We start from the raw sequence: 27,500 nt of genomic DNA on the forward strand, positions 1-27,500 counted from the left end.
TAACACTGAATGACAACTGATACACTTTTCTCTCTCTCTCTCTTTTTCCCTCTTTCTACTCCCTAACACTACCTTCGACTCTCTCACTCTCTTTCACTTTTTCCCTTTTTCTCCTCCCTAACACCCCCTCTACTCTCTCTCTCTCTCTCACTTCCTCTCCCTCTCTTTCCCACTCGCTCACTTCCTCTCCCTCTTTCTTTCTCTCACTCTCTCTCCAACCCTCCCTGTCTCTCCCTCTTTCTTCTCCCTAATACCCCCTCTACTCTCTCTCTCACTTCCTCTCCCCCTCTCTCTCTCCTCTCTCACTTCCTCTCCTTCTTTCTCTCTTAAACCCTCCCTGTCTCTTTCCCTCTTTCTCCTCCCTAACACCCCCTCTACTCCCTCACTTCCTCTCCCTCTCACACCTTTTTCCTCTCTCTCTCTCACTTCCTCTCCCTCTCACTTTTTCTTTCGCTCACTCTCTTTCTCTCTCCAATCGTCCCTGTCTCTTTCCCTTTTTCTTCTCCCTAACATCCCCTCTACTCTCTCTCTCTCTCTCTCTCTCACTTCCTCTCCCTCTCACTCTTTCTTTCTCTCCCTCTCTCTCTCTCTTTCTCTCTCCAACCCTCCCTGTCTCTTTCCCTCTTTCTTCTCCATAACACTCCCTGTACTCTCTCTCTCTCTCACTCTCTCTGTCACCCTCTTGCCAACTCCCACCCCCTTTGGTGCCATTGATGTATTACCCACACAGTATTCTTTTCCATATAGTAAGTCATACATACACCGAAATTGGGTATGGTAAATTCGTAAAGTTACTAAGTCTACGGGCACAACCAGATAGTAAGTAAGCCATATGTATACCAAGTTTGGCTGAAGTTGCTCATTGCGTTTCAGAGTTATTCTGGTACATACACACACACACATACATACATACATACATACATTTTTATACATATAGATATAAGGCTTTAATGACAAAAAACACAAAGCCTTTCATAAGGATTTTGCGTTGATGAGGAAAAAAGGTGGTTTTTAATCATTTAAAACGTGAAGATAATTGCAGGCCTTCTATTGAGTGTTAAATCCGAATGTCGAATTAAAAGCGCAATTGTATCTCTTACTCTTTATTAGGATAATTATTGCCCTCACCACCAGAGTGAAAGCAAAGCGTCTCACGAGGCTTCGTCTTTGATGAGAGCGTCTGTTCTTCAGAGTCTTCATTCTGAAAGGGAGCCTACGAAAAGCGGAACGATGAAAGAGGCTCAAAAATCACTTATAAGGGGCATACTCTATCATGTGTGAGGAGGGAATGTGTTCAACAATGAAGAGCAGGCAACAATAAAGAATAAGCAACAATAGAGAATAAGGTTGTCAACATGATGACATTTCGAGCACAGATATTTTTTTTAAAGTTATTAACCCATATTAGTCTCCACACTCCGAAAAGTAACGAATGTTTTGTGTTTCACTAATCTAGGGAAGAGATTCGTTATATATCGGCCAGTCTTCATCAAGTATCGATCAAAATTCCATCGGAATGATACAAATTTATCAAAATTCAATGGTCATTCGAAAAGAATAGTTGCAAACGGTTTAATGGATTTTGGAAAGGAACGAGCGAAGGGCTGTTTTTATTATCGATTTACATTTTTTGACAATATATGAAGTTAAATTTTGCACTGAAAAGGAGTAAATGAAACTGTTCCAGATTTGTAGAGAATGAATTAAATTATGTTCAAAATTTAAAAAGTACGATTAGATAAAATTTTTAAACCCGAAGTAATGAATGAAAATATCAATTTATATTTCATTCACACCGCAAAATGTCGTTGCACATAAGTTCTCGTGACGATACTTGGGAGTCTGGTGACAGCGGCAAGAGGTGACAATGAGACAAGAGAAGCCAGTTTGCTAATCGCTCGTTTGATTGACTGCCCGATTCAAAGTTGTCTGTTATCACAGAGAGATTTACGGTAAGTATTCACTTATCCAGAGAAAATATGGAATTCTAAAACAATGTTTAAAAACTGATGCAAAATATAAATAATCTTTGCCGGTAATTCTAAGCCGAATGAGCTAGACAGTTAATTGGCGTTTTTCTTTGCTTTACAAGAATTTAAAGTAATATTTTGTCGGCAAACTAAACTGTAATTGACCTTTGAAGACTTTAACTTGAATTACCTAACGCAGGGTAAACTAAGCCGGCATTCCGCGCCAAGCCCCCTCCCCCCCAAGCACCTCCAGCAAAATTGTAACCAGTAAACACCTCTAGGGTACGTTATGTTGGTATTTTATTTTTTTAAGTGTTTCCTGGTTACAATTTTGCCGTATTAGCTATGGAGGGTGGGGGAAATGACGGAATGCTGGCTTAGACCTAAAATTCTGTTTCAAAGGTCAATGACAGCTTAGTTACAGCCGGCCGCATTCTAAAAGCAAGTGAAATAACATAGGAGAACGTCAACTGCCATAGTCTAGCTCACCGCGGACAGCCGGCTTAGAATTACCCTTTGCCGAAGTAAGAGACAAAAAAAGTTTAATGCGAAACCCATATCATGTGTAATTATGAAAATGACGTATCCCAAAACTGTTTATGCATTAGACTCTTAAAGAAGGAATTTTGAATTTTATAGTTTGACACAGCGTCTTCTAACTTCTCGGGTACTTTAAGTATATGCGTAGAATTGCGATGAATTTCTGAGAAAGCCAACGCGTGTGGTTAGTTATGACATTACTTCCCGTTCGTGATAACGAAAGAGAGAGAGAGAGAGAGAGAGAGAGAGAGAGAGAGAGAGAGAGAGAGAGAGAAGCATATCTACGTACAAAAATCCTTTGTAAGTTTAAGACATCTTTAGTATTTGTTTAGCCATTTCGAGAATCAGGAGGAAAGAGACTATGGTTGTTGTTAAGTCTCCTATTCTCTTTCTCGTCCACATCGACCCTACCACAACCAGTGCAGGCATAAGGTCGACACGATCTCAACCGAAGAGACCAACCTTCCCACATACGGAATCCAACATCCTTGGCATGAAGGACCAGTTTTATACAAGCGATAGGCCTATGTGAAATGACTCATGTATTTAGACATAAACTGCCAGATAAGAATAATAGGCACTGGTAAACTAGATATCTGTGAGTGAAACCTGTCCGTATTAATTGCCGTAAGCTATCAGAGAGTATATAGAGTATATATATATATATATATATATATATATATATATATATATATATATATATATATATATATATATATAAAACAAAGGCACTGCTAGCAGACATGGAGTTCATAGAGTAAATGAGGCTAGAGGAAGCTCTGTTTAAACGAGTTTGAAAATGTGCTGACTATTTGAAATACATAATTTCTATAAAAAATATATATTCTTAAGTATATTTGGAAAAGAGAGGAAAATAGTGAGGAAAACAGTTTTCTACAATATGTGTTAGTACATGCGAAAGCTGAATAAAGTGGAGAAAAACACTGAAAACTTTTTCAAGTTTTCAGTCGATTGGCAAAGAGGCAAAGAGACCATGACCTCCGTCCTTTAAATAAACAAATCGCATTAGGAGCGATGTATATGCAACGTCAAAAACAGATGACAATTGTGAACTCATAATTACTATTATTATCATTGAGAGAGAAAGCATAAAGATCATTTTGTTAAGGCTTCTGCCCCTTTGCCGTCTTGTTCCAGTTGCCTAGTCACATCCGCGTGTAAGAACCACGCAACAGCAGATAAACTAGAACCAGCCTAGTTCATTAAAATAGCTTGATAAAATTTGTTTACCGGGTAGAATTTAACTCCAAACATTCTATATCATAGCCAGCTTGAGGTAGGCGTAGATGTGAACAATTCACTTTGCTTCCATCATTAAGCACGTATCCCTAGTGATCGTCATATGGCAACCTCCCCGCCCATCCTGTCAACGTAATCTTTACTCATCCACAAGCAAGAGGTATTTGTGCTTGAGGTCCTGAAGAGAGAAGACATTCTGTCTACGGTGATTGATAAAGTGTCCTTTCAATTAAGTGAATGCCAATGGCGCTCCCGTTAGGCGTTATTTTGCTGGTGGTGGCCGGCAATTGTGTGGAAGCCTTTTCAATGAATGATTTTGTGTCCTCCACCTCTACTTCTTGCCCTGGATTCTATAGCTGTCAACAGCAATACGAATCTGCAGATTTTCGACAGGCATGTGAATGTCAAGATGACTGTGTCAAATACAGCACCTGTTGTTATGATGCTCCTACTTATGAGGAAAGAGACATGAAAAGAAGCCTAGAAAGATCGAGGTGCATCTATGAAACAAAAATGATTGTCAAGTGCTCAGACGGGTGGAAAGATCGAGAGATCCAAGAGCTGTGTGAAAGGGCCTCTCCTTTGAGTTTCTCTCAGAGCAAGGAACCTCTTCTTCATCTTCCTGTTACAAGCAAAAAGACCAACACTACATATCCCAACTATTATTGCGCCATTTGCAATCGCGATGCTGAACACTTCCAAGTTTGGACGTACATTTTTGGTTGTGATTCCCCTAAACGCCCACATCTTGATTCAGATTTTACGGAACTGGTAAAGGAACACTTGCTATCAAAGCTGGAAAATGTACTTGGTATTGGGGCAATTAAAAACTGCTCTGACTGTAGTATGGGTAATGGCATGATGACCACCATGAACATCACAAGCAATGACCTGAATCTTACTTACTCCGATGAGTCTCCAACTTGGAGAATTTCCGTAATGATTAAAAGTGAAGTAATGTCTTTGAATTGTGAACCAAAAATTTTTGTAGACTTGATAAACGAACCATTACACAGGTGTGTGGGGGAGATAGATACATGTGCTGACAACTGGAATGACAGAAAAGTCGAAGATTTGTGTAAATCCTTTGAAGGCTCCGTGGAAGGATATGGCACCGGTTACAGGAATGTCTTTTGTGCAATTTGTAATGACGTTTTCAATCCTCCACTGTGCCATCTGGAGGAACGTACTTTCAGCCATTCATACTTTTACTCTTTTTCAATCCTGTATGAAGTTCCAGACATGAAGAATCAGGATTTAAAATCAAAATGTGAAGCAGATGAAGATTTCTTCCCCAATTACTGTTCTGAAGAAAAGACGAATATTTTGTGCCAGTTTTCAGAGAGTCGCTACAGGGATGGGATCTGTATCAAAAGAAGTAATTCCCCGAATAGCTTTTTTTCTGATCCTAGAAGAAATAATAAGATGATGGATGGAAAGAACAGTACTAATGATGAGGTTCCTTTCCACAAAACTACTTCAAATAGGGGTTCAAATGAAATTCATCATATGAATGGAACTCTTGGGGATGATTCGTTGACCAGAATTCTAGGAACAGAGAAATCTTCCATCCTAGGCTGGGTTTCGCTTTCTCTGATATCAGTATCTATGCTGTGTCTCCTACTTCATTTAGCAATCTCTCTGTTATCGAAAGAGCTGAGGAGTCTGCCAGGAAGGAACCTGGCTTCACTTTGTCTTTCTTTACTACTCAGTTATATCACCTTTATTACGGGACCTTTTCTTGAATCAAAAACAACAGCATGTTATGTTTCAGCTTCAGTCATGTACTTCAGCTGGATGGCCTCTTTCTGCTGGATGAGTGTCATAGCGTTTGACACGTGGTGGTGTTTTGAAAAAACGGCTCAAGGCTTTCACCGTGCTCAAGGCTCCAGGTGGTTCCGGTTCCTCCTTTACTCAATTTCTAGTTGGTTGACCTCAGCAGTGGCTCTCGCAGTCCTTATAACCATTGATTGCATACAACCTGAAGGTATTGACATATCCTTACTTCCTAAATTAGGGCAAGGTATTTGCTGGTTTGGAGGAAATGACTCTTTGCAAGTGTTCTTTGTGTATCCAGTGATTACATTCGTTCTTATAATTACCCTTCTCTTCCTCCGAACAGTCTGGGTTATTTCTAAGTCATCTCACAAAAATGGAAATGTGTCAGAGAACTGTGCCAGAAGAAATCTTTTCAAGATAAATCTGAGACTCGCTGCCATCATGGGCATTCCCTGGACGACTTACATCATATCATGGTATTTTGGCACCACCTTCTTGGAGTATGTTTTCGTTATCATGAATTCACTGCAGGGGACTTTCATCTTCTTTGCCTTCTCATGCAAAAGGGAAAGGTGGACAAGTCTTCTCGAAAAGTGCCAAGCTGGTTTGAACAATGTAAGGAAGAAGGACATTCAGCTAACAACTTCAACACTTGGAACTGAAGATGACCAGCTGTGAACACGGGCAGAATCTCCGAGACATCTCAAGAGGAAAACGAAAGGTAAATGGCATTTTTTTTCCCTATGATATAATAAACATAATACATCTTTCTCCAGCAGTTATTTCCCCTTTAGAGGAGGTGAGTTAACGCTTGCAATGTTCCTCCAATTTACTCTTCCTGTTGTAGTTTGTATGTGTCATGTATCTTCTCCCACCCTCTTCTTCTCTCTGCAGAGGGACTTTGCCCCTTCAGAATTTTTTTCTAAATATGTTTGAAAAAAAAACAAAAGAATTTTATATATCACGAAATGCAACAAAACAACAAAATTCACATTTATCTTGTTTTTACTCAATTACAGATCTTTGTTTCTAAGATGATTTGGATTTAATGTCGACGAAGAACTACGAAGTGACGACTTCGTCGAAAACCTTAGGTGGACTTGAAGGTCAAAAGGACAAAGGCCAGGGATCGCCAGAATAATCAGAAAATTCCAGAGCCGTGGGGAATGATGATCCACCAGTAATCAAGAATTTTATGTTAAATATGTATTAATTTGATAGTTATCATTCATAGTTTGTAGTCCTAACCATTTGTGTCTGATGATTTGTAAACCAAAGAAATGAAGATGCTTCTTCTTCATAAGGATTTGCAAACCTGTTTATGAAAGAAATAAACCCAAATGAGTATACCTGAATTTTTAAATGGTGGCCTCCCAGCCCTGAATATGTCTTAATGATAGAGTACTGCTTCTTGTGATAACTCTTATGAGAACACTCTTGATATGAAATACAAATGAATGTTGTAAAAATAAGCCACTCGAGAACCATAAGAATCATTTATACACTCAACTACAGTATTCCATAAATTAAATACGGAACTTAAAAAAAATACTTAGCTACAGGATTCCAATAACTGAAAACAGTGATCACAAAGAATACTCAAATACTCAACAGGAAATGTTTCCTATAAAGTGGTTAATACAACGATTTTTTTTTTAAATCAAAAAACAATTTTTCTGCTGTACTGAAAGGTTACGAATAATGTTGGCACTGCATTAAACCGTAAATATTAATGGAAATCTGAAGACAAAGGAAAAGAAAAAAATATCCAACGCCAGTTAACCATGCTTTTACAGAGTTTCAAAGTCCATCAGGCAATATAGCTAGAGACACAGGCAGACAGTCAGACAGACAGACCGAACCGAACCGAACCTTAGCAGATGAAATGCTTCACAATGATTCCCATGACACAAGCATCTAGGTTTTCTCGTATTACAACGAAATATAAAAGTATGCTTTAGCTCCCAAATCTACACCCTAGTGAAGAGAAGGTAGTCGGGGCACTGTTGCAAGTACCTAGTGAAGCATTGCCGTTGTGCTCTATACACTCAGCACAGCGGAATCTCTTTGAATATATGACAAAATCACCAAGAACTGAGTATGCCCCTGCTCAGAGCACTCAAAAGTCAATAAATGTTAGAGTATTTTGGGTCATAGAGCACAAATTGTGTATAAAGATGAACCTTTAGAGCACATGTGATCTTGAACGTCGAACATAGCAAGCTTATTTGTTAGGGAGTAGACAACAAAATTCACGGATTTGAAAAGGAAATCACAAAAATATATGTGCGAAATAGAAAGTTTACTACATCGCCGAAAATGTGCGACCTTCGATGATGAAGGGTCAAACACAACTCGAACCAATTCCGTTATACCAGTGGAACTGAAGGGGAATCTTCGTTTACGGGAATTCTAGGAGCAGAGAAATCTCCCATTCTGAGCTGAGTAACGCTTTCCCAGATATCGGTATCGAAAGGGCTGAGTAGTCTCCCAGGAAGGAACCTGGCTCCATTTTCTTTTACTTCTCAGTTTCATCACCTCCATGACGGGACCTTTGCTGGAACCAAAAATACTATCGCGTTATGTTTCAGCTTCTGTCATGTGCTGCCGTCGGATCGCCTCTTTCCGCTGGATGTGCGTCGTATGATAAAGTGTTTTTTCTTATCAGTTAAGCCCCAACTATAGTCAACAACTGTCTTAATAAAAAGTACTTTCTGAACAGTCCTTTGAAAAAATGAAACGTAAGTATACAAGCATTTTGACATTCAAAGTTCGGAAGAGAATACCGCCGTAAAACTAGATCGTTTTAAAGCTACATATGTGCTTTATGTACTTTAAATCAGAATACTCCTCGAACATGGTAAAAACAAAAAAAGCCTGTGTGGACGAGATAACAGATATGCAACACAGTTTCCGATGCGCTGGAGAATCTTAAATGTCATCTTACTAACCATAACTAAAGTTTCGACAACAATATTATATAAAAATATGTGTTGAAGACGCCCGATCTTTTCGTTGAAATTATTTCATATATCAAATATTTCGATGGAAGAGTGTGTGTTACATGGTTTTCAGCTTTTGGACTAAGAAAGTTGTTACATTCTTGCTTTGCATTTTGGTCATGGCATCAGTAACCATATCTCTTGAATTTAAGTTACCACTTACAATGTCATACCAAATGGGTATATAGAGATTTCAGTTTGCTGACTAATAACTGGTTGAAATTCGGTCCATTTTTTGTGACCAATACCAAAAGAACTGGACAAAGAATTGTATGACTTTTTTATATTATTAAAAGTTTTCCAGCGATTATTTATTGACAAAGTCCGAGTGATTTAAGAATTGTCCTGAAGATTTACTGTGTAGACCGTATGCATTCATTTATTTATTTATTTTTCACGCTCACCACTGATGCACTTTTCTACTTCATATTCCTCTGGAGGTGACGATGCAAAAAGAAACATGGAGCATTTCAGCTCTTTCATGGTGAAGAAACCTTCAATGGCAAAAAAAAAAAATAAAAAAAAAAAATTAGAAGCAAAATAAAATAAAAAGAGACAAGAAGGATCCTTCAAATCTTAACACTTAAAAGCCGTTATGGATCTTCATCACCAATTCTGTGAGTTACGCCGAAGTGGCAGACGAACCCTCTTCGTATAGCTTGCATCGATTGTTAGTTTTGCCTCGTATTTTGTCATTAAGAGGCAGAAGAAACCTTTCAACGTATAAGTGTAGGCTTCGAATTGTGTGTGTGTGTGTTTGTGCATATATATATACTGTGTGTATGCATATGCTGTATATGTATGCATACATATATACACACATATATACGTATATAAATTTCTGGCTCACATCGGTATCGATCTCAGGTCTCTCAAATGAAATGCCGGGGTGCTACCAAGTGACCCACACAGGGTCAATTGGTAGCACCCTGACTTTTCGTTACAGAGGCCTTGGTTCGATCCCAATGTGAGTCAGAAAAATTTATTTCTGTGAAACACGAGCTCAGATGCTGATTAGTTCCATACTCTCTCTCTCTCTCTCTCTCTCTCTCTCTCTCTCTCTCTCTCTCTCTCTCTCTCTCTCTCTCTCTCTCTATCTATATATATATATATACTATATATATATATATATATATATATATACATATACATATATACTTGCATATATAAACGTCCGTTGTTTGAGATCAGAAAACGGAAATTTCTATCAGCTGTTTCCTCTCGTCCACACTTTTAGTGAAGAGACTTTTACAGAATTATAATATATGCCTTGCTTTTCTTCTTCACTCTCTTGCATCAAGTGTATTTCAGAATAAACTATCATAAAAAACCTTTAGCTACATTGAAAGCCAGATTTCACTTTCATTTGCTTCGATAGGTTTATTTATTTCTCTTTACTGATATTTAGCATCAGTGTCGCTAATCTAACATGGCAGAAGTGATCCAGTTACCTTCCTGGACTCTCGGTTTCACTTCCCAAAAGATAAATTGACATTAAGAAAGCATTTCTCTGTGTCTCATTCTTATCATGTTGTCTTCTTAGCGTTTTTTATAGCTGCATTTGGATATTTCTTTTTTACGTATCGAGGGAAAACAGAAAAATAAGGAAAAATAACACTCGATCAACGATCATTACGCGAGAAGGTCGAAAGCTAGTAATTTTTTACCGATCACTTTAACGAGAAATGATATCGGCAGCTGTAAAACTGCGGGTTCCGTTCTCAGCTACCACTCTGTTGGCCGCGAGTTCGAATCTCCGACCGGCCAATGAAGAATAAGAGGAATTTATTTCTGGTGATAGAAATTCATTTCTCGCTATAATGTGGTTCAGATTCCACAATAAGCTGTAGGTTCCGTTGCTAGGTAACCAATTGGTTCTTAGCCACGTAAAATAAATCTAATCCTTCGGGCCAGCCTTAGGAGAGCTGTTAATCAGCTCAGTGGTCTGGTTAAACTAAGATATACTTAACTTTTTTTTAGCTGTAAAACTGTCTTTTCAACGATGTCTCGTGTTGCCAACGCTTGCTATAATTTCAAGGAGCGAAAAAAAAGTGACAAAAGATGTACATATATTGTGGGCTTTCTGCGTCTAGGTCTATTAGGTTAATTCAATGTATTTATTGGAATTTTTTCAACGTAGGTGTGATTCGAAACACCTGGCTTACTCGAATTCAGTTCTAAACTCAAACAGACTGATTTTGAATTATGTAGTTAAGAACTGAATAATCCCTATGAGATATATCGCTATTTCAAAACAAAGCTTTCACGGAGCTTGGTTTTATAAAAATTTACAGAGGTCAAAACTCTGTGGCTCACAGTTCAAAAAAAAAGACGAAACTAAGTTAGCGACGACAGTGAAAGCAGATGACCGGATACAACTCGATACGCTGTCGGCAACAGCGTTAGCGATAGGAACTGTGGATGCGCGTTTATCTTTGTAGTACCCTTACAAGTAGCAGTAGCTGTTCTTGGCTCAGAAACAACTTCAGAAGTAATAGTATTTGTTGTTGTTGTAGTATTTGAGAGTGCATAAAGGTCAGGGAAGGGGCAATGCCTTTGCGACCTTGGATGTGGTTGGTTCGAAAACCGGGTATGGTTAGTTAATAGACTGCATACCTCTGGCAAATTGCAAATGGAAAGCAACTGAAAAAAGGCACGAATGGTCCTTAGCCATTTCAGCCAAGGGCAAGGATTCACTGTTCAACACCCATGGACCGGGAACTTACGTTCAAGCGTTCTCTGCGATTTAGATAGTCTACTGCACTTATACTTTGTTCATCCTTCAGGTATGTGTGTACCCTTCGCTGCTATATATATATATATATATATATATAATATATATATATATATATATATATATATATATATATAATATATATATATATATATATATATATATATATATATATATATATGTATCTTATATATATATATATTTATATATATATGTATATATACATATATATATATATATATATATATATATATATATATATATATATATATATGTTATATATTATAGTGTGTGTATTAAGAGACTGACTCTCTAAAATCGACCTGAATCAATCAATGGAAATACTGTCCTTTCTTTTCTTCTTTCTCAGATAGCCACCATGCTCTGTAACATGTCATCAAAAGTAAAAACATGATCATCATTATTACTCGAAATGGCAAACACTTGAACTATTCATGCCTAAAAGACCATTAACTTGCACAGCAATCTCCGCAGAATATAATGGCCAAAGAAAGAGATCTCAGAGAGAGATGAAACAGAGAAGAAAATAACAAATTGGTAAGAAATAAACAAAAAGATATAAAAAAAAGCAGACACATTTCGACACATGAACATTACTAAGAGTACGAAAAACGAAGGCAATTTCCTTCTTGGCGTCCTCCACCTTTCTGTTATCCTGATTTGTAGACATTAATAACGCAAGAGAGAAAACCGTACGTAGTTGGCAGTTCTCGTGTTCATATGCACCACTACCACGAACGCCGACAAGATACAAGAAGTTGATTGATATTATACCTTGTCCAGCTTGCCTTGTTCTCCATTCATGGGTAAAAAGGAGCGCTACATTTCATAATCATATCTCGTATCGAAATCAGTTCATATCACGAAACGTACATTGACATCATAACTCATTCAACGCTGTTTTTTTCCTTGGTACTGGTCAAGACAAACGGGGTGTTATCATTGTGTTCAGGCAGAATTCCTGCTTTTCTTTACACAAACAAGACGTTTGTTGGTTTTTTCTTCCAGAGATGAAAAAAAAAATGGTGATTATATTTCTCTTGCAACGTAGCGCATTCCTTCACTGAATAATAATAACAGCTTCGTGGTGCGAATTAAGCTTATTCTTACTGCTTTACCAATAAATACCAAGTTACTTTCGACGGCCTTATTTGTTCTTATATTTTGGACTAGATTTCCCTTGCGTGTTGCTATTCACAGTTATTAGTTCGTTCGTTAGATTTCCCTTGATATACATGAGTATTAATATATATATATATATATATATATATATATATATACATATACACACACACACACACACACATATACACATACACATATATATATATATATATATATATATATATCTATTTACTTGCGCCCTGGATTTTTAGAAAAAAGGATTGTACTGTGGATAGACTAACAGAAACTGTAATTGTATATGCATACGAATATTTCATTACAATGCCTGAGAGAGAGAGAGAGAGGGGAGATGATTTCAACTTTTACTTGAGCATTAAAAATGCACATGACTGTACTGTAGGAAAATATGACACTGAAGGGTCTGGTGCGAGCGGTAATGGGTCCCAACGAGAGCCAAAAGTCAACAGAGAGAGCGAGTGAGTGATCCTGAGTTCGCCTTATTCGAAAACGAACACAAATTTCTGGCAAAACAAATCCAGCCTAAAAGTTATTACTGAGGGCAGACAAGTCCGAAGAAAACACTCACACGGCGCAGGAAGCCCAACATGAAGGAACAAAAAAGAGGCATTGATACATTATGCATGAGAATTGACCCAGGGCTACTTGCACTGTGACCTCGGGAGACCTCGAAGAGATAAGAGGAGGGAACATGTAGACATCGAAGATCCCTTCGCTGGTCAGTTCGATTGTGGCCATCGAACCCGTAGCAACTGCTCTCCTGCAGCTGATTTGTGGGTCGATGGTGCACCTCGGATGCACCGGTGGTCTGCTGGTGGAACTCCCAATCTCAGCTGGTTCAGAGTACCATAAACCTATCTGATCCGCTGGTGGAGGTAAAGAGCCACATCTTGCGTTGGCGGAATTAAGAGCCGCAGGTGATCTGCAACTCAGGCGACAATTGACACCAACTCCGCTGGTGAAACAGAAAGCCACAAGTGGTTGGTTAGGGGAATTCCCACTCACAGCCGGTCTGCTACTGAGCTTCGGGAAACATCGAGTTTCTGGTGGAACCTATGATCCGCAGCTGGTGGAACCTCGACTGGAAGAAACAAGCGCTCGGGGCGAAGTGCATTTCGAGGCCAATGGACATTCATACTCCAAAAGTTTTGTAGCTTCCAAACAAAACGGCATCTTCAAACGATACACCCTAAAGACAGACCAAAAATGAAAGAGAGGCTGCTGCAACTGCTTCTCTGCTATATTTGTTACGCCATTACTGGTAAGTGTAACTTAAAAATACTTGCTCGATTTGGAAGTTGATGGTGCTGCAGTGTTATTGCTTTTTCTAAGCGGGAAGCTAATTTTTTTTCAAATTAGATTCTTTTAAATTAATGTTTTATGTGCTGACAAAATGGTTATAAAATCGTTAATTATTTTGATGTCTGCCACATTAAACTCCTATTTACCTCAGACATAATATGACACAATGGCTGTTCCTGCCTTTGAATCTTAATATGAAAAAAATATTTAATATTAACGGTTATTAATGCCGCACGACGGAAGGGACAGACGAGTGTTCTACGATGATATAAATAAAAAGAAAGAGAAAAGTCGTGAATAAAAAATAAAATGTCCGAGTCACTGGAAATATTTGCTAAAAAATCGGGTGTTAGAAAACAGTAAATAAATTAAGAAGCCTACAATCACGATAATATACGACACTGAACGCCATGTCTGATGCACCAAAACGTTTTTAAGGAAGATCTGTCAGACTTTATAACAATGTCAGAGGTCATTCCAAAATTCCAGTACAATATGTGGTTAAGTAATTCCCAGCCAAGGTGCATTTCTCGTGGGTTTCTAAGGGTGCATCAACACTGCAATAAAACATGTTATAAACATTTATATGGCAAACATTTTCAATACAAGTCAACGACTTAATGGTAAGACTAACCTGTGCTTCATATGACTATTATCCAGTATTTGCCAAATGTTCATTCTCCACTTACGGTCGATGACTTCTTTTCAACCTGTTCGTGATATGTATATGCGATATGTTCCCGACGTGTGTTTATGACATGTTTTACTGGAAGTGCGGAAGCAGCAGCCTTGGAGCAGAAAAAAAATCTTGCGCCGCCGTTTCGAATCGGAGCGAAACAAGCCAATGAGAGGCTGAGAGAAAACCTCTTCTCTTATTATCGATGATTTGGTTGTATCGTGGTTGTGAAAATTATGACAAATATAAAAAAAGACCTTCAAGTCAGTCACCAAAAACTGACCGACTTAAACCCACAAGTGGCATCGTAGGGTAGTTAAAAACAGTTGGAGAAAGTGAATTCGGGCATTTTCGTCTTCAAGCTGAATTCCATTAGGAGTTCAAGATTTTGCGGAAACAGAAAGAAAAATCTGAAAACATCTGAAGACACGATGCAAGAGGATGCCACAAAAATTAATGCTTGTGCGACGACGACAGATGGCGTTGCGATAATTGAATTTTGTCATTAGATCAAGATGGCCTTATGTCGGCACAAAGTCATACGCAGTGAAAAGGCCAAATGGCATGGTGAATTCCGTTACTTACATTAACAGCGAACAATCTTATTTTTATTAGTAGTATTATAATAATAATAATAATACTGGAAACCTAGCTGGAAAAAAAGAATGTTATAAACCTAGCTGTTCAAACAGAGAACACAACGGAAAAATAAATTAAGAGAACTAAGAAATGAGACTTGCATGAGATTGCTCAAAAAAAAAAAAATCATTTGCACGAAAATGAACATCGGAAACTCTAACGAGTCCAGCGAATCGAATTATGCATAGACTATCTAGCTAGCAGCTTACTGACCATATAATACACCTCTCGAGCCACTCAGAGTGGGGCCAACTGTTGAACGCCGCTGGAAGTTTTGTTGATCGCACAGCACCATCTCTTGGAAATTGTTCCTCCTCCTTTCTGTTTCTTTAAGGCAAAGATGGAAACGACGAGGACCTCAATGCTATTGGAAGGCACACAGAGGGAAAAGGAAAGGACGCAACACCGAAGGAAGCGATAAATAGCCTCTGAAAAGAGGGAAGGTCGAATGAAACCAGGAAAATGTTGCCTGGAGAGAACTCGGAAGCAAGCGACCACAAGGAGAGAAACTGTGACCAGACCAATCCGTCTGAGTACCTGATTTCCACTGGGTAAATGCGAGAAGCGACGGTCCCGCAGGTGCTACGTGGACGTCCGAGATGAAACTCGTGATCTCATTTGGAACGGGATGCTTCGCGTCATCTCAAAGACCAGATAAAAAGAGGGAATTTGCGACTTTGAAAATAAACAATGAAGCCCATCATTAAAACTTATAACACACCACAGGGTGTGTTGTGAGCGAAAACGGGTCAAAGGGAGGTCAAACGAGCTGACCCAGTAAGTGAAACACCTGCTCTAAGGACAAAAATCCAAGTGACGCCCACCACTATCAACTGTCATATCAGTCAAAACCCAGGGTTACGTACCTTTTGAAGGCATGTATTCCTCTTCATTCCATAACACTTTGCACTCGCTATTACTAATAATCATATATACAACGCGATTTGTATCCATATGTTGACTTTTTCATGCGACTGCACAAAAATTTTGAGGACAATGAACTCCACGTTTAACTATCAGAAATTCTTGCGCAAGGCTATGAAGAAGAAGAAAATGTACTCGACGTAAGTACGATATAATTACAAAATTAATTGAATACTGTCGCAGTTTTTGACGGGAAAGATATTTTCAAGATGAGGAAAACCTGGGATTGAACGCTTGTTGTGTTTCGAAAATAAAAAATAACTTCAAAAATGCCCTGAAATTTAAAGCGATGAAATTAAAAAATTAAACATATCTGTGAGAATGCGTTCTACTTTCATTTCATAAGGACTGTTTTCGCCTTCAGCTTTTCATTTGTCAGTTTATGGTTTGCTGCACTGACTACTGCAAATCCCAATTACCGTGTAATTATGAGCTATTTTACTGCCGGCCCATAATTCTTCAGATGTTCTTATTTTGATTATAACTCTTATCCAGACTCATTTTAAATTCAAAGAATACTTTTCTTCAGCTGGACACTTTATTCACAAATATTCCAGACACTTACGGTAATCTAAAAAATCGTCTTTTTTGAACAGTAGAATGTGTGATACATTCTGTTGTAGGCACTGCAAGAATTTTTTTTTGGTAGCGTCACTGACGAGGGTTAGAAGAAGATTAACTTATGCATTGTTTTTAATACAATCAACTGCGGTCGCATCAATAACGGTCACCGACTGATTAGCGCAATGCAGTCACTAGCTCCTTAAACAGAGAGCCAGAAAAAAAAACCCTTATTCAGAAAAGATAGCTTACGATATTAGCATGAAAATTATTATTATTATTGTTATTATTATTATTATTATTATTATTATTATTATTATTATTATTATTATTATTGCTCTAAGGCCAATGACTTACGCAACAACTGTCTAAATTTACATGAGAACAATAACAGAAAACAATACAAATAATAACAACGATAAAAAGAAAATATACATTTTGTCGCAGTCATATACCGCTCTCATCGTAGCCTATTTGTCCCTAGAAGTCTTGCTTTATAAAAATTCAGGTGACAAAAGTAACAAATTGTCGAGTCAAGTGTATCGCTGAAGTCTTTGTTTGCGAATTGCGTCTCTTTACGCTTCTGATAATTACACATAACGTCTCTGGCAATCAAACGTTGGGTGGATGTCAGTTTAATAACTCTCATTAACAATGAAGTATTAATGACAACGCTACCATTTTAGTTATGACAGAGAGAGAGAGAGAGAGAGAGAGAGAGAGAGAGAGAGAGAGAGTTAATAAATGTACCTTATGGCAGGAGAAGAGGGTAAGAATGAGTAATGACGGATTCGATAAGCCCCATTTTACAGGTACAGTGAAAGATTGCTAAACCATTAGCTTTTATAACATGCATGCATGAGCGCGCGCAAACAGCATACACACACACACACACACACACACACACACACATACATATAATATGTGTATACAGTATGTCTGTATACATGTATGTGTGCGTGTGTGGATATGTGTGTAAAATCATCGCGAGTTCGGTCATGCTAAATCTCCTCTCTCACTTTTTCTATTTATTTTATTTATCTTAAATTCGATGAAATCAAGATTTTCTCTGTCTCCCTCTTTCTTGCGCACATACATACACACACACACACACACACCATAACTGATGCATTACAATAAATATTTCTAACGAACCTAATGAAAGCGCACCATTATCGTCATGTTTCAAGTCTGGCAGTCATTGCGTGACACTGGAGTGAAATATGCAAACCATTTAAGTTCTACGGACGTTAACAGTAAAGTGGCGGTCATGGCAGGATTTGTAAGTTATTTATTTTATTATTATGACCTCATTCATAATTACCTTTAAGCACGCTTTCTTCCCACGAGGAATCTCTTTGTGAAACTCCATTCAAGTTGAATGACGTTGATTTTTTTTTTTACGCGTTACTCAGCCTTAACGTCTTTACGATTTTCTTACCGTTTCTAAGGAAAGCAAGATGATATGTGAAATACCATCCTTTATTGTTGCCGAAATTTACAACATTGAAGTTAAAATGAAAAATATCACATTTATTTACGAAAGCATTTAACGACATAGTAAGACAAAATTATATTAAATAAATGTGTGAAATGTGATCCACAACTTACTATCTCTGAAATTCGAAATATTCTGAGTGAGGTTAAAAGAAATTAAACTGATATTTATGATAGTCCAAACTTTTAACAGTTCCATAGAAAATGTTTTTACTTTTATAACAATTAAACTATTTTTCACTGACTATTCAAAATATTCCTGTGTCGTTAATAGACCATTTACAATCTATTATCACAAGAATTCAATTTACACCTGCTCATTAAAGCTGTTCAAAGCCTACATTGCATAATAAAAAATAAAGTCTAATACTATTTAAAGTTTAACACTGCTGAGTATTAAAGCCCAGCAAAAGGAACACAACTTTAAGAACACATTCGGTCAAAACAGGAAAACAGGAACAAGGAGGAGGCGCTCTCACGAGGTGAGCTGGGGGATTTGCGAAGGCAACGACGAAGAATTTAATTATTCGTGTCATTTCTCTGTCATTTATTCTTCTTCTTCCTTTTTCCATTCTCCTTCTTATTCTTTTTTTTTTCTTTTATATGTGGGCAAGTTATGCTTTGGAAGACAACAACAACAACAACAACAACAATAATAATAATAATAATAATAATAATAATAATAATAATAATAATAACAACAACAACTTCATCTCTTTGGTTTGGAGACAGTAACAACAGCAATACTTAATTTTTACAAAAATAATAACTAATTCTCCCCTGGTTCATCTTGCCGCAGGCAGGGATGGCAACTACCGGTCTCCAGAGACCTCACTGACCGTCAGTTGAAAGAGCGACAGCGACAACCATTCGATCCCACTCAAGTAACCAAATAGCGCGCACACCATGACCGGTGATGCTCGATGGAGTCATTCTAATTCCTGGTACAATTTAGTCTTGATTCTCTGGAATCATAATATTATTAAATTGTATTTTGAAATTCATTACTGTGGATTAGACTCTAATATCAGTAATTTTTTACATTTTATTTTTCACCCCTTCTCACCAACCCCTCTTCCTATAAGGGCTGAACTTGGACTTAAAGGGCATCGGGAATTTCACTATTCATCTCAGCGACCTCGAAAACTATGGATTATTCACTAATATCTGTCGTTTTTTATTATTTTTACATGTCACCCCCTTCCCAAGCCACTCTCTATTGGGGCTGAACTTGGACTTAAAGGGGATCGGAAGTGTTACTATTCTTCTCAGGGACCTCGAAAACTATGGATTAGACACTAATATCTCTCGTTTCAGTTGTTTTTACATGTCACCACCTTCCCACATCCCCCTTCCTATCAGCGGTGAACCTGGACTTGAAGGGCATCGGGAGTGTTACTATTAATCTCAGCGACACCTCTAAAACTTTGGATTAGACACTATTATCTGTCCTTTCGGTTATTTTTACATGTCACCCCCTTCCCATCCCCCTCCCTATCGGGGCTGTACTTGGACTTAAAGGGCATCGGGAGTGTCAATATTCATCTCAGTGACCTCGAAAACTATGGATTACACACTAATATCTGTCGTTTTCTGTAATTTTTACATTTCACCCCCACCCCCACCTTTGGTGCCAGTGATGTCTTACCCCTGCAGTGTTCTTTCCCAGAAGGTAAGTCATATGTATACCAAGTTTGGTTGAAATTGCTCAATGCGTTTCAGAGTGTATATGGAACATACACACACACACACACACACAGACTGTTACATACATCCATTTTTATATATATATAGATAATACTACGCCTTGTTTTTAATATTCATTTTAACACAAGTACTAATTTATACTAAATATTAGTTCCTGTCTTAAAGTTCTACTAACAGAGAATTACATGTTTCCTTTTGCGAACTGAATCTTTTCAGTGGATATTCAAGTTTCACTTCATTATCAACATACATACACATTCACCTACTCTACTCGTAGGAGAGCCAATAAAAGCTACTGATGTGTTTTACAGCCAGTTCAGTTTTATATAAGGTGACAAATCAGACTGATTATGGACGATAAATGACCTTTTAAACCTGGACACAGGCAAGTTTAATTAGAAACTTGAATGATATTGAAAATACATTTGTTATAAATGTAATCAAGAAGACTAATACATAAATTATATATTAATGAAAATAAAAATGTTTAAGGAAATAAAATAGACCACTCAATATAAATTATGTATAAAAGAAAATCAAAATGTGCAAGCAAATAAAATAGACAGCTGAACAAACTCTAACGGAATACATAAATCCATAACGTAATTTCTTCAGCATATTTCCCAGTGAAAACAAAGCTGTGCGAATTAAGAGAACAGCTGTGTTATCAATCCGAAAACAACATCGGTAACCCATTACACAGCAAACACATTTTCTCTGGTCGATAAGTGGAAGGTCCGTATCGTGACGTTAATTACGGCCATACATTTTCATGAAATCTGGGATTATTGAAGAAAATTTATTTATCATGAAGTAAACTGTGATTAGGACCAGGAAGGGGACAACTCCGAAGACATCGGGAACCATAATGATGAACGTGAAAAAATTACGCTCGATAAGAATGTTTATCCTGCGCTTCAAAGACGGATTAGGAACATCTAAACGGAAAGAATAAAGGAGAACAATTAAAAAAATACGCATTACTCAATGTAAATAAAATCTGAACGTTGTTATGATGCTTCCCTTTTCTGAAAAAGACAAAGAGAAAAGCAGAAAAAGAGAGAGATATCTCTTAGAGTAGCTATGAAGGTCAAGGAATGACATTCATTAATGGCGAGGTCATCTACATGTATGGCAAAAAATTAATCCTATTGGTACCGGCAATTTCTAATTGAAAGTCTGCTCATAACGCAAAAGTTCTCGAAATCTTACAAGAGAGCCATAATGGTACTCAGCAAATATCATACAATTGCCGCCGTGACACCGCCATTACCGAACGCTAATGGCCAACATGGAGATTACGTCTAGGCGGATGATGAATTTTTCACAACTAATGACTGACTTCTCACCCGCTGCCATTCTTCTATTTCCTTATCCAATACAGTTACTCTTACAGCAACGTATCCGTTAAAAAATAGATCTGCCACATTCATCTCTCTCTCTCGCTCTCTCTCTCTCTCTCTCTCTATTTCAGGCGTAGACGACACAAGACATTAGGTTGCCTCTCACACTGGAATCAACACTAAAGTAAAACCAATTGACTTCCTATTCTGCCGTAATAATTTTTTTATTTTCTTAGGGGTGGGGATCATTCATAACTCAGCCACTCCATCGCCTATTCATAGATGATTTCGTATGAATAGAAGTTGGCCATTCAATCTCGTCTGCTGTTTACATTCGTCTGGGAATTGTACAGTGCTCACTAGAAGCTCTCGCAAAAACCCACTTCTATCCCTGCCCTGTCTTCCTTCTCAAAGCGTACACAATTCATAATACATACATACATACATACATACATACATACATATATATATATATACATATATATAATTTATAAATATATATATATTATATATATATATATATATATATATATATATATATATATATATATATATATATATATATATATATATACATATACATACTGTATACACACACACACATTACCAGGAGACAGGGCAGGGAAGAAATAGGTTTTAATCTCTGAGGAGCTTATATATATATATATATATATATATATATATATATATATATATATATATATATATATATATATATACTTTATATATATATATATATATATATATATATATATATATATATATATATGTGTGTGTGTGTGTGTGTGTGTCTGCGTAGACATACATATATGTATATATGTACATATATATAATGTATATATATGCATATACATAAATAAATGTTAAATATATGTATGTATGTATGTGTGTATACATATTATGTAAATACAATCTACAAATCACTTTTAACTGATATACCAGTTTTTCATAATAGCCAAAGTGATATATAAAAGTGATATATATATATATATATATATATATATATATATATATATATATATATATACAGTATATATATAATATACAGATTAAACAACTTCTTTCTTTTTAGCTATACGCTTTAAACCTTTGTATGTAAAGAATTAACCAATTAGAGTCAACCTAACTACTCAATCACCTTTTACAAGCTTTTAATATCATGAGGTAGACAAGCATGAAGACATATTGCAAGAAGAACAGAACAGCGTAATATTTCGCTGGGACGTGACCAACACCAAATGCACTGTATATGCAGGTACTGTACACGATCCTTCAAACTATTTTATTAGATGCAATGAATCTACCGAACGAGATATTTTCGAGTCAGAAGTAATAAAACTCACAAGGTACAAAAAGATCTTTGGAGGTTTGTCTATCCCGAGAAAATGTGTTAATTATCCATTTGGAACTTTAAGAATATGAGAACACAAGACCTGTTTGGTATGGCCCAGAAATTAGGGGATTTTCGTCCACTTTCGAAAATTTGGGCATCTCATTAACCAGAGCGAGTCATCTTTACTCTCTAAAAGTCCCAGCCCGCACAGGAGGAAGATTCTGGAATCAACCATCATAAGACAAGCAGGTAGCACGAACTTGTCACAGGGCATTGGAAGGCTAACATCACTGACAAAACCCTCCTGAATTCACTTATTAAATAGAATAATCCCAGTCAGACTGACAGTCAGATAACCATCGTTAAATAAATCCAAAGAACGCTGTGATCCAAGGCCCTGAGATCATAAATGTAGTCCATCTCCTACAAAGAACAAAACACAAGAAAAAAATATTGATCCATATGAATATCTTCTCTGTAACCTTCTCTCATCTTCCATCGGGACGAGGGTGGACGACTGTTGACCTAAATATAGTGGCTTATTAAAATTTCTTGCTTCCTTTATGGACCTTTTAAAAAAAATGTACATTTAATATACAAAATATATATGCGTGTATATATATATGTATATATAATATATATGCTGTTTATGTATATGTATATATATATATATATATATATATATATATATATATATATATATATATATATATATATATATATATATATATGAGCCATGGGCGTTTAGAGAAGCAGTTGTTCTGTAATCAAAATTTTACGTGAGGTTGTTTTCTAAAGATATTACTAGAAAATTATAAGTAAATAGCAAGAGAGAGTTTAATTACATTTGGCCATATCCTTGAAGGTATATAGACAATGATATTAATTTTTACTTGTCTACACTGCCCAGTAAATGAAAGCTGGTTCTAGCTGCTGGGTGCAAAGAAGGCCACGAAGTTTAGTCCTGCTCAATTCTTCCCAAGCAGAGTATTGATCGATTTCACAGTCTCTCCTTCCACCCAATTCTTTGACTATTTTTGGATGAAAATTGAACTGAAGCTCTAAATTCTATCTATATTTTGGGTGATTATGTTTTTTTTTTAATTGTTGCGGAAAGGGCACATCAACAAATGGAACTGGAATTGGAATATAGGATTTAGGCCAAAGGCCAAACGCTGGGATCTATGAGGTCAATCAGTGTTGAAAGGGAAACTGAGAGTAGGAAGGATTGAAAGTTGTAACAGGAGGAAAACCTCGCAGTTGTACCGTGACACGACTGTTAGAGAGGGTGGAAAGTCAGATGGAATGAGAATATGAAAGGAGGTACAGTAAAAGGAATGAAAGAGGTCGCAGCTAGAGGCCGAAGGGGCGCTGCAAAGAACCTTAAGTAATGCCTACCACCATGTAAGGTGCACTGACGACACTGCCACCCTACGGGGACATCAACAAATGGATAAACCAAATCTATAAATCAGTTGCTAAAGCTTTGCTAGACTTATTCGTCTCTGTTTAGGGAATAGGTCTCATATTTGTGGTCCCCATCTTTTTTCTCCCTCCTCGATAGGACTGAATCGAAGGAAATCCATTGGTCAGTGACTACGCTCTTACCTCGCTTTTTGACTGTTTCCCTACACGAAATGGCCTCACGATGGCCTGCCCTCTCTCTCTCTCTCTCTCTCTCTCTCCTCTCTCTCTCTCTCTCTCTCTCTCCAAGGACTATTTTGGTCGCTCATCCTATCACGTAACCTTCTAACACCCGACATGTAACGTATTCTCGCGTTTACCCTTGAACTGTTCTTTCGTTTTTTATTTCTTTCTTTCTGTGGGCTTAGCATTCAAGGGCTCCTTTATTGTGGGTAATATACATACATACATACATGTATATGTGTGTATGCATGTCTCCTCTCTCTGTCTCTACACACACACATATATATACATACATAAATACACACATATATACCCAGACGTGTGTTTGTGCAAATAAATGTAAGTTGTATTACTTTGTTTTGTTTCAAATGCTCTCGCTAAGTGTTATAAATCATGTCCAACAGCACTTTACTGAATATTTCGTTGCAAAAACCTCCAAGACTTCCTATAGAAGAGATTCCACGAGGAGGGTCTCCAGCTCCTAACCCAGGGATGCCTTCGGAGAGGGAGGCAGGGACCTCCAACGGCAAGATATTCCACAAGGGCAGCCTTCCCAGGAGGGAGGCAGGGCTCCGGCCCCGCCGGGAAGCATCGGAGAAAGCTGTCCTCGCCTCGGGGCTGGGGGCCAGGTCATCTAAAGGAAGGCATCCCTTGGGTATGTATTCAAAGAGGGACGGCACCCCTGGAGGGAAGCCCTCCCGGTAAGGCTCCTGCAGGGCTGGTAAGCATCCCCGGCGGAGGCCCCCACCACTAGCATCAATAAATTCGAGAGAGAGAGAGCTAAAGGATTTTCCTAATAACTTGTGCGTTTTTAAACAAAAGAAGAGGAGGTCGAAAGTTTGAGTACCATGCTCCTGTTTGCATATAGAGTAGTTAAGAATGTGTGTGTGAGTAATAGTTACAATGGCCACTTTACTTCTCAATCTTCTCAAGCTTTTTGAATACACTAGTTACTACAAGGCCACTCCAGTCCCAAATATATATATATATATATATATATATATATATATATATATATATATATATATATATATATATATAATTTCTCATAATAAAATTTGGAGGCACGCGACACAATGTACTTCACAGAAAGTAAATGGCGAGAAAACCTTGACATCAGATTGAAACAACGCATCCATTCTCTTCCTGCCTACCAAAAATAAGTAGAAGTACTAAAAGTCACGAAGCAAATACAGAGCCAAATATTATTACAACACGTAATCCAGGATTAAATCAATAATCTAAGAGGGTCTACGGGGGAACACCTCAGTATCCAATCTGTCACAGTCGAGATGGCAGACCCCAAAAAAAAAAAAAAAAACTACAGACTACAATAAATTGCGTTTTTCTCCAGCGTCAGAAATATCTTACATCTATCTAACTATAATAATAAAATCCGAGTGGATCTTTCCTGTTTGTCCGCCCGGGTGGGGGTCGGTTAGGTAGGGGAGACATGACATATCCACCCTCCTCCTTGAAACCTGTTTGTTCGACCCGGGTGGGGGCAGGGTAGGTAGGGGATCGGGAGGGTAGGGGAGACATGACGGGCAGCGCCAGGTTCCATCGCAGCGTAGCTCGCGCCATCCAGCTCATAACATAATAAAGCGCACTCGTCTTATTTTCTCAGGGTATCGTATCGGTCTGAGCTTTGAGTCTTCGATTATCATTATCGTCATAAATCAGACAAACTGAGTCAATAACTCTAAAGAAAACTTCCAAGAAGAACATATATATATATATAAATATATATATATATATATATATATATATATATATATATATATATATATATATATATATATATATATATATATATATGTGTGTGTGTGTGTGTGTGTGTGTGTGTGTATGTGTGTGTGTGTGTGTGTGTGTGTGTGAGAGAGAGAGAGAACAGAAAAAATAGACAACCATATTAAGAACAGTCAAAGAATAGGTAGTTCCATTCATGCACACAAAACGATTTACTTAAAAAAAAAAAGAAGCGATGGTGCAAGAAGTTTTATGATAACCTGATAGGCATTATGCCAGAACATTCGTATAAGACAGTAGTTTCCAAAGGGAACAGAATAAGCAAATTCGTCTTTCTGACACTTGTAAAGCCTGTACGATATGCACAGTATAAATAAGAGACGGCAATAAGGGTATTGAACTGGTATCTTTCCTGGAACATGTGGTAAGAAAAGTTGTGTGTGAAAAAGTGTAATTGCTTATTGCCCAGTTTTTCTGATGGCATGGGGTGGCATGTCTCCGCTGGAAATCCCACCATGTTTATTGGAAATAGAAAAAAAGAAAAAATATTATTGTTGCGAGAAAAAAATTGCTAATTCTAACGTCTTACCTGCTCGTACAGATTTTATTGGCAGTGGAGCGACCTTCTCTTGAAGATCATTGACGGTTTTGCGTATCGCTTACCGAGCAACAGATAAACAGTATATCGGGAAGTATGATTTTTTTTTTCCTTTAAGAAAGTTGAAGGGAATAACCTGTGAAGTTTGCCTGGCTTCGTAATCCGCAAAGCAGTAATATAAAAAAATATAATATATTTAACCTCGATATTCATACCTGAAATGACCCCGTACCCTCATCTTTAAGGTGGAATGTGACGTTCTTTACTACCTTAAAAATTCATTTAGTTGAGGAGACGGTAAAAGGTGGTAGAACTCTATCTTTAAATCACTCTGTTGTCATCTCAGGCCTCACTGCAACCCATTACCATTTACAAGAGACTCTTAAGGTCTGTTACACTCAGATCCTAATGAGAAACTTTTGAAAGCCAGTTTTGAAGGTGCCTTGCAAAGTTTAAGCTCTGATTTCCTTGAGTCTTCCAACTACAGCATTTCGGCCGTAGCACTGGAATGAAATGCATATATATGGATTATGATTTTTAAGTTGGGGCTGTGAGGCTACTTTTAAGCAAGCACCTTATTCCTTCTCTTAAATGTTTTAAAATTTTTCTTCTCGTGCAGTTTGGTTAATTACATGTCATTATTCCAATTTTTTACAAGTGGACATTTTACAGTGGAGGCTTGCGTACACAATTAACAGAAATATTTGGAGAACTTTTGGTTTTGGGTTAATGCTGGTTTCGTAGCGATGTTATGCAATATTTACTTCGAGTAATTTCTCATTTTGATACGCACATAGATAGTGAAAAAATCTACGGGGATGATATTACACTTTTCAAAATAGCGTAAAAGTCGTCCACACATGGGTAATAAAATAATAATAAATACTCAAGAGAATGTCACCTCTCATGCCTTGCGGTGGCGAGTCCTTCAACAAATGGGGCATTCTTCTGTGCGCCGATTTTGTTGTAAAAATAAATGTCGAGGATTCCGATTTTCCACGGAAGCAAAATACCATTACTTACTAGCATCTGCTATATTCATACGGTTAACGCATTTGCAGGAATAATCGGTAAC

The 27,500-nt window shown here is 37.4% G+C and overlaps 3 protein-coding genes across 3 annotated transcripts in view; 2 read left to right on the forward strand and 1 right to left on the reverse strand.

Moving 5' to 3' along the window:
• The window catches only part of LOC136827757 (uncharacterized), an 18,616-nt gene extending 11,911 nt beyond the window's left edge, over positions 1-6,705 (forward strand). The window contains exons 4-5 of the mRNA XM_067085219.1: positions 4,030-6,270; positions 6,569-6,705. Of these exons, the coding sequence (XP_066941320.1) occupies positions 4,030-6,227 (2,198 nt within the window). The 3' untranslated portion in view covers positions 6,228-6,270; positions 6,569-6,705. The remainder of the gene's footprint in view (positions 1-4,029; positions 6,271-6,568) is intronic.
• The window catches only part of Rev1 (Rev1 DNA directed polymerase), a 571,847-nt gene that overhangs the window by 161,404 nt on the left and 382,943 nt on the right, over positions 1-27,500 (reverse strand). The window lies entirely within an intron of this gene.
• Positions 24,472-27,500, forward strand: part of LOC136827758 (uncharacterized) — a 23,901-nt gene continuing 20,872 nt past the window's right edge. The window contains exon 1 of the mRNA XM_067085220.1: positions 24,472-24,733. Within this exon, the coding sequence (XP_066941321.1) occupies positions 24,472-24,733 (262 nt within the window). The remainder of the gene's footprint in view (positions 24,734-27,500) is intronic.

The sequence above is a fragment of the Macrobrachium rosenbergii genome, chromosome 42 (assembly GCF_040412425.1).
Source record: "Macrobrachium rosenbergii isolate ZJJX-2024 chromosome 42, ASM4041242v1, whole genome shotgun sequence".
Taxonomy (NCBI): domain Eukaryota; kingdom Metazoa; phylum Arthropoda; class Malacostraca; order Decapoda; family Palaemonidae; genus Macrobrachium; species Macrobrachium rosenbergii.